The following is a 15,014-nucleotide window of genomic DNA, read 5'->3' on the forward strand; positions in this document are numbered from 1 at the left end:
GCTAACAGCTCTAAATGGCCTTGATAGTAAGATTTATCTCAGCCTTGGTAACTTAGCAGCTGCGGTCTCAATTAGACAGAAAATAGAGAACTCTTTAGCAAAATTTGCTGACCAGAACTTTGTAACTTTCTGTTGCACTAATGCATTCTCTTTTGAGTTTCTTTCCCAGGAACAGTGGAATCTTCTACAAAGCCTCACACCACCTGCTTGTCCAGAGAAGGCAAGATAAGTGATACTCCACTATAGACCATGCCCCAAAACTCACTGAGTCTGCACACAAGGCTGAAAGAATGACCAATATTAACCCCTAGCTCATTATAATACTAAAATCTCTGCCCTGGGAGGGACTTATCCGCCATTTTTTGATCATGGGACGTATGTACCAGCATGATTTCTCACTGCACTTGCGTGCCCTGTACTCCACCCCAAACACGCAATGATGCTCATACCCCTCATGCGTTATTCGTTTTGCCTGCAGAAAACCCCTTGACCCTGTTGGTTGGAGAGGTGGATTTGAGGTAGTTTGTGCCTCCCCCTCCCTGTTGATGCATCCATGGAAATAAATCCTTTCTTCCTTGACAATCCTCACTGTCTCAGTAGTTAGCTTTGTGTGTGGTGGGCAACACTGAATCCCACTTTTGGGTTTGTTAACAAAAGAACTCAAATAAACTCAATCAGAAAGGAAAAAAGAGATATTAAAATTGATACCACAGAAATACAAAATATCATCTGTGAATACTACAGAAATGGAACATCTGAAAAGACCAGTAATGAGCAGCAAGATCAAAGCAGTAATAAAAAAATCTCCCAACAAAAAAAGCCCTAAACCATATGGATTCACAGATGAATTATCCCAGACCTAAAAAGAAGAGATGGTATACATACTGCAAAAATCCATAATAACAAAGAGCGAAGAATTGTCCCCAACTCATTCTACGAAGCCAGTATCACCTTGATACCAAAGCCAGGATATGACAAAACAATAAGAATAAAAAAAACTACAGAATATTCCTTATGAATATCTATGCAAAAATTCTCAGTATAATACTAGCAAACAGAATTCAACAGCATATCAAAAAAATAATCCACCATGATCGAGGGACTTCATCTCAGGAAAGCAAGGATGGTTCAACATAGGTAATTCAATAAATATGATATACCACATAAATGGAAGCAAAAAAAAAAAAAGATCATATGATCATCTCGATAGATGCAGAAACATCAGTCAACAAAATTCAGCACACTTTCATGATAAAAACCCTCAACAAACTAGGCATACAAGGAATATATCTCAAAGTTATGAAAGGAATATGTGACACACCCACAGCCAACATTATACTGAATGGGAAAATGTTGAAAGTATTCTCCCTAGGAACCAGAACAAGAAAAGGGTGCCCATTATCACCACTTCTATTCAACATAATACAAGAAGTCCTAGCCAGAGCAATCAGACAAGAAATAAAATGTATCCAAACCAGGAAAGAGGAGAAAAACTATCACTGATGATATGATCTTGTATCTAGAAAATCCCAAAGACTCCACCAGGACACTCTTGGAATTCATAAATAAATTTAACAGTCTTAGGTTACAAATTTAATATACACAAATCAGTAGTATTTCTATATACCAATAATAGTTAAGATGAGAATTAAGGCAAAGATTCAATACCATTCACAATAGTCACAAAGAAAATAAAATATTTAGGCATATACTTAACCAAGAATATGAAAGATCTCTACAAGGAGAACTATGATACACCAAGGGAAGAAATTGCAGATGATAAAAACAAATGAAAAAACATATCATGCTTATGGATTGGTAGAATCAACATTGTTAAAATGTTGTCTGTTAAAATACATTTTAACAGATTCGATGTGATTTACAGATTCAATGTAATCCCCATCAAAATACTAATGTCATATTTCACAGATCTAGAAAAATAATTCCATGCTTTGTTTGGAATCAATAAAAAGCCCAAAGAGCCAAAGCAATCTTAAGCAAAAAGAACAAATACGGAGGCATCACATTACCAGACTTGAAATTATATTACAAGGCTATAGTAACAAAAACAGCATGGTATTGGTACAAAAATGGAGACATAGGCCAATGGAACAGAATAGAGAACCCAGATATAAAACCATCTACCACAAAGAACTGATCTTCAACAAAGCACAGAAACGTACGCTGGGGAAAAGAAGCCCTATTTAAAAAATTGGTGCTGGGAAAATTGGATAGCCACATGCAGAAGAACCCCTATATCTCTCCACTCACAAAGATTTATTGAAGACGGGTAAAAGACTGAAATGTGAGGCATGAAACCATAAAAATCATAGAATAAAATGCAGGAAAAAGTCTTTTAGACATCAATCTAGTCAAAGAATTCATGACTAAGACCTCAAAGGCAATTACACAAAAACAAAACTAAAGAAATGGGACTTGAATAAATTAAAAAGCTTCTGCACAGCAAAGGAAACAATCAATAGAGTAAATAGATGATCACCTACAGAATGGGAGAAAATATTCCCGAACTATACATCTCATAAAGTACTATTAATACTATCCGAAATCTACAAAAAACTCAAACAAATCAGAAAAAAAGGAGAAAAAAACATTAAAAAGTGGGCAAAATCCATGAAGAGAAGCTTCTTAAAAGAAGATATACAAAAGGACAACAAACGTGAAAAAATGTTCAACATAACTAATCATCAGGGAAATGCAAATTAAAATCACAAAGAGAAACAACGTTATCATTGTCAGAATGGCTATTATTAAAAGTCAAAAAATAGATGCCAGTGTGGATGCAGAGAGAAAGGAATATTTACACATTGCAAATTAGTACAACCTCTATGGAAAACAGTATGGAGATTCTTCAAAGAACTAAAAGTAGACCCACCATTCAACCCAGCAATTCCACTGCTGGGTATCTGCCCAAAGAAAAAAAAGTCATTTTTTTTTCAGTTTTGCTACATTTTAATAGGTTTTTTAAAGAATTACTTTTTAGATCTCATCAGCAACATCAAACAAAAGGTACTGAGTACGCCACAGGGTACAGAGTGCTGCCAAGCACCTTAGAAAATTTACATGACATGAAGAAAATGTGGTTCTTGCCCTTTAAGTAGCTTACAGTCTGGGGATTTGACAATCTGCAATGGTAAGAGTTGAGTGAGCAACAAAGTAATTTATTAAGGCAAATTCTTCATCCCCTAGAGCTACTGTGGACTGAATCATTTTAGTATTTGGAATTAAACCAATCAAGTGATTGAAAGACAAGACTAAATTTGGTTGAGAATTCTTTCAGGCTCATATATTATTTACTAACATCCATCAGGACACAGAATTGGCTTATCAACAACTTGAAAGTAAAGACTAGAGCGCCAGAAATGCAAGGGCTAAAACAACTTAATTGTGGTTACTTATTTTAAAAAGCAAACATTGATGGTATGACTAGGGTTATTACACTAGTTTAAAAATAGGCCAGGTACAGACACTGCATTTCCCTCATGCATTGCGCATTTAAAACAGTGATAAAATATGGGGGTTCTACAGGTAACCCACAGAAAGTCCACTACAAGTTTTAATGTTCTGTGTATCAAATATCCACTTCATGTGTACTATGAAAGTTTTATTTATGCCCCATAAAGTCAAAAGTAATGTAAATAGTCAAATTATAATGAGCTAATGACCTGCATATTTTCATATGGATAAATGTCAATATATCTAAATAGGAAATAAATGGCAATCTATCTACCTATATAAAAAAATAGAATATCTTTCCAGATTTTGCATACTCATCACTATAAGAAGAGGCATGCAGGTTTTAAGGTTTCACAATCAGTTGTCAGAAAAACAGCAGTTATGCCTGCAGTATCTTGTTAGCATCTGACTCAATTATTTCTGGATTGCATTATTTAGAAGACATTGTAAATCCATCTAAAAATTTGTAATTATCTTGAGATGGCTCTGATGTTAACCCTAGAATCAGTGTCAGAAAGAATAACGATGTGATGTAGAAGTACAGCTAATCAACATAACTAAAAATATGTTCACTTTCAGAAAAACAATCTGGCCATCTGGAAAATATCACAGCTACAACCTGGGGAACACTCCCATATGGGATACTGATCTGGCCAAGGCACACTATTTCTAAGCAGGAAAACTATCAGATCAGGGTGAATTTAGGCCACTTCTGAGGAGCAGCCTATAAATTTCCAGACAGACCTTCATAGGCAGCATAACTGGTCCAATTCCTCTCAAAGAAGTTTGATACTATTCTACCCACATCAACCCAAAGTGTGAAGTTAACTCAGACCAAAAGAGCACACTGGAGCAAAAGTGAACAAACACGTAAACTTGAGCACGTTCTTATTGCTGCATTAAGTTTGAAGATGAGCACATCCTACCCACAACAGTATTGTTCCAGGAAGCAAGATAGGAATAGTGCTAAATTAGAAAATAGACTATTAATTGAACAATTAATAGAAAAGTAAAAACATGTTTCCAAGTCTACAATAAACCTGTATCCAAAGGAGTCTCACACATCAGTGATGTGCTGGACTTTGAATTCTGTTGGACAGATTTGCAACAGACTCACTCTGGCCTCCTGGCACAGGTACGGCTCACTTCCTGCCTGTTGAAGGGTGAATGTGCTACACAGAGCTATGATGGTTTCTACTGAGTGGTAAAATTCACTTAAGTTCCAGGTTCCTCATGTCAGGATCACTCCTTGTGCAAAGTTTGATGTAGATGAAGAGAAAGTGATTTCTTGGTCAATAATTGCAATTTCTTTCTTTTAAAGTCAGTGGGTTTCTTGTATAGTTCAACTACAATCGGCCCAGGTTTAATTTCATCCATTTTCATGAAAGCAAAACACTTGGTGCTGCTAAATCTTTTTTTAGGCTTGTAGTGTTTGAATTCGAAGAAGATAGCTGCACCTTTAGTTAGTTTTTCAACATGCTTCTGAAGCTCAACGTCCACATTAAAATGAACATATGTATCTTCTTTTCTTCAAGCCACAGGAGTATCTTGCACAGGAGTTAGATCTATGCCATTCAGATCCTTTACACAAATTGTAATGTAGGGATCAATGCACTGCCCAATATCGTTCAAACCAATTTTCTCAATTCTAATGGTGAGTAACATCATTCCTGGTTCTGATGGCAACCTTGGTAATACAGTACCGGGAACTCTAGCACGAAAACAATCAGGAGACCCTACTCCAGCACCATCCTCTTCTTCATCTTCTTCAAATTCCAAATTCTCTTCTTCGCCAGGTGCTAAAATTCTTCTTAATGGGACAGGCTGAACATCAAATGGGAATTCTTTATTATAAGTAAGAATATTCTTTAGGATTCATTCTAGTTTCTTCAGGTCCTCCAGTTTAAATTCTTCTTGAGATTGTGTAGACTGTAAAGCTGCACTTCATAATTCCAAGCATGTTGGAATTTTGCCTATGGTTTTCTTTTGTTCTGTGAATTCAGAATTATTGTGTTGAGACTGGGCCTCTTTTTGTACATGTGTTGCTAATATCTGATACTCGTCTATTGTCTCCACCAGCTGGCCCCAAGAGTCAAAGTCGGCACCTCTCCTGAAACTGGTGCCCCCGCACTGCAGCAGAAATTAATGTCTTTTGCAGCAATTTGGTTGGAACTGGGGACCATTATCCTAAGTGAAGTATCTCAAGAATGAAAAAACAAACACCACATGCACTAATAATTTGGAACTAATAGATGGGCACACATGGGCACAGAGAGATGTAAAAGTCATTGGAAATCAAGAAGGGGAGGGGAAGGAGGGCAGGGGTGAACAGCTACCTAACAGGTAGGATTAGTACTATTTAGGTGATGGGCACACTAATAGCTCTGGCCTAAGCATTATAAAAGCTACCTATGTAACAAAAACATTTGTACCCTCTTAATATTTTGAAATAAAAAATAAAGAACACTGAGGTAAGAAATTGAAGAAAACACAAACAAATGGAAAGAGATCCCTTGGTCACGGATTGGCAGAATTACTTTTGTTAAAATGTCCATACTACACAAAATGATCTAGAAATCCAATACAATTCCTATCAAAATATTAAAGTCATTGTTCACAGAAATATAAAATATCTTAAAATTTGTATGATACCAGCCGGGCACGGTGGCTCATGCCTGTAATCCTAGAACTCTGGGAGGCTGAGGCGGGCGAGTTCAAAACCAGCCTGAGCAAGAGCGAGATTCCGTCTCTACTAAAAATAGAAAGAAATTAATCGGACAACTAAAAATACATAGAAAAAATCAGCCGGGCATGGTGGCGCATGCCTGTAGTCCCAGCTACTCGGGAGGCTGAGGCAGAAGGATTGCTTGAGTCCAGGAGTGTGAGGTTGCTGTGAGCTAGGCTGACGCCACGGCACTCACTTTAGCCCAGGCAAAAGGAGTGAGACTCTGTCTCAAAAAAAAAAAAAAAAATTATATGATACCACAAAGACCCCGAATAACATAAGCAACGGAGCAAAATGAACAAAGCTAGAGGCTTCACACTACTTAACTGAAATATACTACAAAGCTATAGTAACTCAAACAGTATATTACTAGCATAAAATCAGACACAGGTATCGGAGTAGAATAGAGACTCCACAAATTATGCATTCACAGCTTACTGATTTTATACACAGTTGACAAGAAAACACATGCAGAAGATACAATCTCTTTAATAAGTTGTGTTGGGAAAACTGGATATCCATATTCAGAATGAAAAGAACCTCATCTCACACTATATACAAAAATTAACTCAAAAATGCATTAAAGACTTAAATGTAAGACCTGAAACTCTGAACCTACTTCAAGAAAATGTAAGGTGATAAGATCACTTTGGGACATTGGTCTGGACAATGCTTTTTTTGGATTTAATCTCAAAATTGCAGGTAAGAGTAAAAATTATCAAATGGGATTACTTCAAACTAAAACATTTCTACACACCAGATGCAATCAATAAAATGATTAAACAACTTTGAATGGGAGAAAATATTTGTAAAGTATGCACCTGAGAAGGGGTTAATATACTAAATATATGAGAAACTGAAATAAACAATAAAACCAACCAACTATTTCTAAATGGGCAAAAGACCTAAATATACATTTCTGAAAAGAAGACAAATGGCCCATAGATATAATAAAAATCGCTCTATATCAATAATCATCAAGGCAAATCTAACCCACTGTATCAACTCATTCATTAGAATAACTAATTAAAAAAAATAAGTTTTGGCAAAGATGTAGAGAAAAGAAAACACTTGCATTCTGTTGGTATGACTGTAAATCAGTACAGACATTATGGAAAATACTATGAAAAATTCTCGAAAAATTAAACTCCCATAGGATATAGGAATTGCACTATTGAGTATATATTAAAAAATATGAAATCAGTATGTTGAAACGTTATCTGCATACGCATGTTTATTGTAGCCCTGTTTACAATAAATAGCCAAGATATGGAATCAACCTAAGTGTCCATCATTGAATTAATGGATAAAGAATATGTGACATACATATATAGACAGAGAGAGAGAGAGAGAGAGTGAAATACTATTTAGCCGTAAAAAAAAAAACCCTGTCGTTTCCTATCACATGAACCTGGAGGACATTATGTTACTTGAAATGAGTCAGACACAGAAATACAAACACCTGATGATCTCATCCACATGTGGAATCTAAACAAACTGATTTCATTGAAGTAGAGATTAGAATGGCATTACCAGAGGCTGTGGTTTTTAGGAAGGAGGGAGGTTTGGGGAGAAAACTGTCAAAAGATACATAATTACAGATAGGAGAAATTAGTCCAAAAAAATCTGTTGTACAGCATGGCAACTATGGTTAATTTTGATATATTGTACTTTTGAAAAATGCTAAGACAGTCTATGTTAAATGTTCTCACCACAAAAATAACGACTATGAGAAGTAAAGCATTAGTAACTAGAATCAAGCATTTGATAATGTATATATACTTCAAAACATGTTTTACATGATAAATATATGAATTAAAAATACACTTTTAAAATATCAAGAAATGACAGCAATATTCCAAATATTGAGTCTGTTTTTATTATAAGCTTAGCTAAGCTGCATCAAATATGTCATTTTGTGATGTTTTTGTCATTCCATTTGTCAATCATAAGTATAGAAATTCTGTTATTTACCAGCATGTGCAGGACCTAGCACAGAACATTGCAGTGGCCAGTGCGCTTCAGGGATTTTACTTTAAGTTCAGGACACATAGGGTTCCTGGTGCCGACGGTCATGGTATGGAAGATGCTCAAGAGACAGGTGGTGCTAACATTTCCATCTCTGGCCACTCTGTAAATGTAAAAAACAAGTTTGCATCCAAAATCACCGAGAAAATGCCTCAATCCAAAACCTGTGGTGATCTTTCAGATTTAGCTAGAGAGACTGACCAAGGAGTTGGCTACGGATGGGTGACTAAGAATGAAAACAGTGGACTGTGAACTGATTCCATTAAAAAAAGGAAGATATAATATGAGCGAGAAAATCCCCAAGATTGCAACATCAATCTGGAAAAGAAAGATCATTTCAAATTTTAAATCCACAGAGGTTATTTTTTATTGCCTAACAGCACACACTCGAAAATAGAAGATTCTTCATAGAAAGATAAGTTGTGCTAAAGTGGTTCATTAAAACAACTAAGTTCAGAATTCATCACTTACCATTATCTCTTATTAAGAATTTATTTCTAAGATGTTTTCTCTTAAAAGATTTCCAAGTTCTGATGTTTTCCTTACATAGCATTTACAATATCTGGCCCACTGTTATAAATGCTTTACTTAATCTAACTAATTTCACATTTTCCACATTTTGTGTTAAGATCTAATAAGATTTTCCTTTTACAACAGAGACAAAAAATGCTAACTGCCTGATTTAACCCTCTGATCCATGAACACTGTATCCTCCTTATGTCAATGAAGTCATCAGATTATTGCATTTGTAACCTGTAAATGATCTCAAAGTCTCCACATAAAAACAAATTTTCACATTAAAAAATTTCAAACCTCCCATCAGAATCTAAACTGTACTGAATGAAATGACATGGGGTGGGGAGAACAGTGAGAGAATTGCAGCCATAACACAGGGAACAAAGGAGAAGGGCTGCTATGCATGGGTAGCTGGTAACGAACATGAAGACACAGCAAGGAACTAGAGATAATTAGGAAATGAAAGAAACAGGCTCCTATTTCTAAATTCACAGTCAGTTGTGTGTCCTGGGAACAGGCAATTTCTTACCACATACTGCACCAGTGCCATTTCTTCACCAGACTATTTTAAATTTCTTACCTGGAGCCACAAACTCACACCAACAGGACTTTTACTGCTAATTATGGAGCATCTATTACACACCAAGTGCTGTCCTGTGTCTTTTTAGTTTATATAAATGAAAAAAAAAAAAAACTCTGATATCTTTTGAAGCCTCCACATTATGTATCTCAATTGGCCTAATAAAGTCAACTAACTCAACTATGTCAATTATAAAAATTGAAATGAACAATTTTAAAAATTGGTTTAAATAGTGTCATTCAATTGAGTCAAAAAATGGAATGTACTACTTAACACAATTTAACTTAATACATTTATTATGGAATTATATTTTCAAATTATTTTGGAAGCACCATTGAGGAAGGCTATTAAAATGAGAGGATTTATATCCCTGAGCAGATCATATAAAGAATACTTTATAACCTTTGCAAGAGGAAAATTATTTATTAGGTCGGTCTAGCATGAGAAAGGCTATTAAAATGAGAAGATTTATATGGGGAATTTCAGAACCAAGAGTCATAAGATTTTTAGAGACATAGGTTTAATACAAAACAGAGAAAATACATTCACTTTCAGAATCTTTGAGTTTTCTAGTTTGCTAGTAATTTAACAGCACTTTAAAAATTACCTGGTTTGTTCCAATATTTTTCTTTTCTTCTCAAAACAGGTCCACACTTACACAAACACAATTATGTCCTCCATAATTCTCTTATGCCTAATGTGTATCATTAGAATGATAAACATATATTTAAAACCATGTAAATCAAAACTAAAAGTCTGAATGTGTATTGCATGTCAGAGAGGTTGCATGATCAGAGGAAAATATACAATGAATATTTGTACATAGCGATTTATTATTCAGAAATCTGTGACTTTGGATTATACTCCTATACTCCTTCATTATAAACATTATAATGACCCCCTAATTGCAGAAAAAAGAATGAAAATATAACCTATGGAAACAATATTCTTTGAATTTTTGAATTTTAAAGTGTCTGGGAAAAAAAATCTCCAGTGATGTTATGTTCCACTATGTTACCCAATAGCATATTGTTACCATCTGTTATCTACAACCTTGAATAAGGTGGAATAAGTTAACGTTGGTGGCACAATAACTTCATTCAATGCACAACATAGAACACATTAAAAAACTTTGTTTTATTAACACAAATTAGGTTCATATGAAGTCTTAAAAAAGCATTTCAAAATTCACTGTATTTTATTATCTTAATATTCAACTGGTAAAAAAGTTTATAAAATTTGAAACGTCTCTCATGTCACTCTGAACACCCATCTCACACCTTACTTACAAAATTGTTATAATTCACTCACAAAGAACCTCTTCACCTAGATTTTCTTTTTGTATCTTATATTTTGACTCCTTAATTTCCCATTGAAGAGTACATAAATGATGCCCATCCAATTTAGAAGAACTTTTCATATCTTTGATGTAGCAACAATTGACCACATTCTTTCCAAGAAACACTAGTAAAGAAAGCATAGCATCAACTACTTTGAAGGTTGAATTATGTCAATATTTTTCAAAATATTTGAAATTATTTCAATACAAAAGTATATTTTGAATGTAATTATTGCTATCCAAAAAATTAGTCTGCTCTGTTTAAACCTACATACAAATAAGTTATCTAACTATTTTAACTTTGAATTTTTCTCTATAAATTAACCCTCTGCTTTAGAGTAATATCTGAAATTATTAGTTCATTAGTGGTTTCTACTGTGAATTCTCTCATGCTTATTTAGACTTGATTTTTTATTAAGTTTTTATTGTTTTGCATTTACTGCATCTGTAAAATACCTTTTAGTGTGAATTCCGGTGTTTCGTAAGGTGCATTTTTTTTTCTTTGAGACAGAGTCTCACTCTGTTGCCCAGGCTAGAGTGCTGTGGCATCAGGGTAGCTCACAGCAACCTCAAACTTCTGGGCTTAAGTGATCCTCCAGCCTCAGCCTTCCAATGAGCTGACTATAGATACATGCCACCATGGCCAACTAATTTTTTCTATTTTTAGTAAAGACAGGGTCTCGCTCTCCCTCAGGCTGGTCTTGAACTCCTGAGCTCAAGCAATCCTTCTGCCTCAGCCTTCCAGAGTGCTTAGGATTACAGGCATGAGCCACTGTGCCTGGCCCTAACATACATTTTTTGAACAAATGTTCTGCATTCATTACATGTGTAGGGTTTCTCTCCACTCTGAATTCTCTGGAGTTGGATAAAGTTTGACCAGCTATTGGAAGGTTACCTGAATTATCCTGTGTACCATAAGATCTGTGTTATAAGTAAAGGTATTACAATATTATTTATATTTGTACTGAATATTTTTTGTGTAGTAATACCCTGAAGCATTGTGAGGCATTTATTTTGTGAAAGGCATTACAGCAATGATTACATTTATATCCCTTTTATACAGTATTAATTCTCTGATGTTAAGTAATATGTGAGCAGTTTTTAAAGGCATTTCCACATTCTTTACATTTGTAGGATTTTTCTCATGTATGAATTCTCTCACGTATGGTAAGTTAAAGGCACCGGGTAAAGGCTATGTCACATTCTTCGTATTTGTAGGGTTTCTCTCCAGCATGCATTCTCTTATGTTCAGTGAACTGTGAAGACTGTTTAAAGGCTTTGCCACATTCTTCACATTTGTAGGGTTTCTTTCCACTATGAATTCTCTTATGTTTGGTAATATTTTGGCACCTGTTAAAAGCTTTGCCACATTCCTTACCTCTGTAGGGTTTCTCTCTACTATGAATTCTTTTATGTACAGAAAGGTATGAGCAATCATTAAAGGCTTTGCCACATTCTTCACATTTGTAGGGTCTCTCTCCCGTGTGAATTATCTTATGTCTAGAGAGACTTCTATGACACTTAAAAGCTTTCCCACATTCTTTACATTTGTAGGGTTTCTCTCCAGTATGCACTGTCTTATGTTCAGTGAGGTGTGAGTGCCGTTTAAAGGTTTTGCCACATTCTTCACATTTGTAGGGTCTCTCTCCCGTATGAATTATCTTATGTCTAGAGAGATTTCTGTTACGCTTAAAAGCTTTCCCACATTCTTCACATTTGTAGGGTTTCTCTCCAGTATGAATTCGCTTATGTTCAGTGATGTGTGAGAGCTGTTTAAAGGTTTTGCCGCATTCTTCACATTTGTAGCGTTTCTCTCCAGTATGAATTCTCTTATGTTTAGTAAGGTCTGAGCACCAGTTGCCACATTCTTCACATTTGTAGCATTTTTCTCTGGTATGAATTATCTTGTGTTTGGAAAGGTTTGAGCTGTGGTTAAACGCTTTGTCATGTTCTTTACATTTATCATATTTCTCTGCAGCACAAATTCTTTTGGGTTCAGTAAAGGGTGAACTTTGGTTAAAGGCTTTGCCACATTCCTTATGTTTGAAAAGTTTTTCTACAGTATGTCTTATCTTATGTCTATTTAGATTTGAGAATTTTCTAAGGACTTTCAAACATTTATTATATTGGAAGATTTGGCAATGGGTACTTTTTGAACATTGGTTAAATCCATTGCGACAACATAGCTTCCCCTTACACTCATTCACACTTTGGCAGTCTTTCAGCAAATTTAAATTCTCAAGACCACATCTTCCATAACTTCTCAGTATCACTTTTTGGAACGAATCTTTTATGCTCTGCTCTGGCAAATGGTCTTGAATGTAATAAGAAGACATAGCTGAAAAAAAGAAAAACAAGAGATTATCCCAATTATTTGGGATTTTTTTCAGACTCTGATGAATATGCAGTATAAGTTTAACATATGATATTATACCAAGCACATTAGCAAGATGGCTTAATAAGGTGCCACTTGTTCTAATTCCTTCATAAACACATAAACTTAATAAAAATGTACTGAAAAAACTGCGTTTGTGAGAATTCTGAAAACTAGTTGAATGTCTTCAGAACCTCAGGACAGCACAATGCCTAGAGGCACACTGGAAAGAAAGAAATTTTATTACGTGTATCCATCCACCACAGACCCTCCTCCTCCTTAATACAGCATGGTACATGTTGGATTAAACTACAAACTCCTGGATTCTCTCAAGAGAAAGAAAGTAGTGGCAAATGTGCCCATGCTTCTGGATTTTGGGGGCCTTTTCAAAGACCAGTTTCTTCCTCCCATGACACAAAGTGCTGAAAGGAATGGTGCTATGCTTTAGAGGACAGACTAGGTTTTATGGAACCAAAGGCAAATAACTGTTACAGAAGCAAAGAGACTTCAGTACCACAGACAGACAAGTGTGGTAAGTGATTACAGGCCCTTAAGAAAAAATATGGTAAAATCTCTTTAACTGGAAAATAAACACACAATTCCAAAGACGAAATATCCTGAGAACAGATGTGTGGGCTCCCAGAATCTCTAGCACAGCAAATTGGTGTCAGAATCCCCCAAGACAAAGCCACTTTATAAAGACTGTGATAGGTGGCTTTTTCTTTAATCCCCAAATATCAACCAAAGATTACCTACAACATATGTGAAGAATCAGGGTACCCTAGCCCAATAAAAGAAACAAAATAAATAATTAGAAATCAACTATTAGGAAGTAGATATATATATATTACCTATAAAATTTGAAAATTACATCTGAATGATGCTTAATGAATGAATGAAATAAAAACACGGACAACTAAACAAAATCAGAAAAATGAGAACATCAACAAAAGTTTAATAGCATAAAAGGAAACAAATTGTGGAGCTAAAGAATACAAAATAAAATGACCAAGAAATTTTCAAATGTAAGAAAAAAGATTTTAAAAAAGCAAAAATCTCAATACATTTCACCTAGGATAAACAAAAAGATCTATGAGACAGATTATAAGCAATGTTTTGAAAGTCACAGACAAGAAGAGCATCTAGAAAGCAGCAAATGATGTGATGTGTCATCTCTAAGCATGTTCCTATGAGACTCTCAATGGATTTATCAACTGAACCCTTACATGCCAGAAAAGAGTTGGGTGATACAGTCAAAGTGCTGAAAAAAAACAAAAACTTCGAAGCAGAAATACTATCCCTAGCAAAACTGGCTTTCTAAATGAAGAAAAAAAAACTTACCAACATAACCAGATGCTAAAAATGTCTGCCACCACTAGACCTGCCCTACAAGTAATGCCAAAGAGAGCCCCTTTCATTTAAAATAAAATGAGTCCAGATAACAACACAAAATTACATAAAAATAAATAACTCTGAGAAAGATATGGAAGTACACCTAAATAAAATTCTGTAGTATTATAATGATGGTGCAGAAAACAATTTTAATCATACTCTAAAATTTAAAAGACAAAAGCATAAAAATAATCATAAATATCTGTTAATGGATGTACAGTATAACAAGATATAATTAGAGACATGAGTAACCTAAAGTTGAGGGCAGATATAATGAGGAAGAACTTTTGTATACAATTAAAAATAAATTGTTACTTACAAGTTTAAAATATACTGTTGTAACTATGAGAGGTTTTATGTAATCCTCATGGTAACAACATTGAAAATGCCAATAGAGATACAGTAAAAAAAATAAGAAAAGATTCAAGGCATGTCATTATAAAAATCATTGAGACACAAAGGAAGACAGAAAAAGAGGAAAAAAATAACTACGAGAATAAAAAATAAAATAAAATGGCAATAGTAAGTACTTCTCATTCAAAAATTGTTTAAATATTCATGGACTAAACTTCCCAATCAAAAGACA

General features: G+C 34.7%; 1 protein-coding gene and 1 pseudogene across 1 annotated transcript in view; both read right to left on the reverse strand.

Annotated features, from left to right (window-relative positions):
- Positions 1–4,716: 4,716 nt before the first annotated feature.
- LOC105822485 lies at positions 4,717–5,616 on the reverse strand (annotated as a pseudogene).
- Positions 5,617–11,414: 5,798 nt separating this feature from the next.
- The window catches only part of LOC105822493 (zinc finger protein 679-like), a 44,491-nt gene continuing 40,891 nt past the window's right edge, over positions 11,415–15,014 (reverse strand). The window contains exon 4 of the mRNA XM_012659472.1: positions 11,415–13,000. Within this exon, the coding sequence (XP_012514926.1) occupies positions 11,835–13,000 (1,166 nt within the window). The 3' untranslated portion in view covers positions 11,415–11,834. The remainder of the gene's footprint in view (positions 13,001–15,014) is intronic.

Source organism: Propithecus coquereli, unplaced genomic scaffold (assembly GCF_000956105.1).
Source record: "Propithecus coquereli isolate 6110/MARCELLA unplaced genomic scaffold, Pcoq_1.0 Scaffold617, whole genome shotgun sequence".
NCBI classification, from domain to species: Eukaryota; Metazoa; Chordata; class Mammalia; order Primates; family Indriidae; genus Propithecus; species Propithecus coquereli.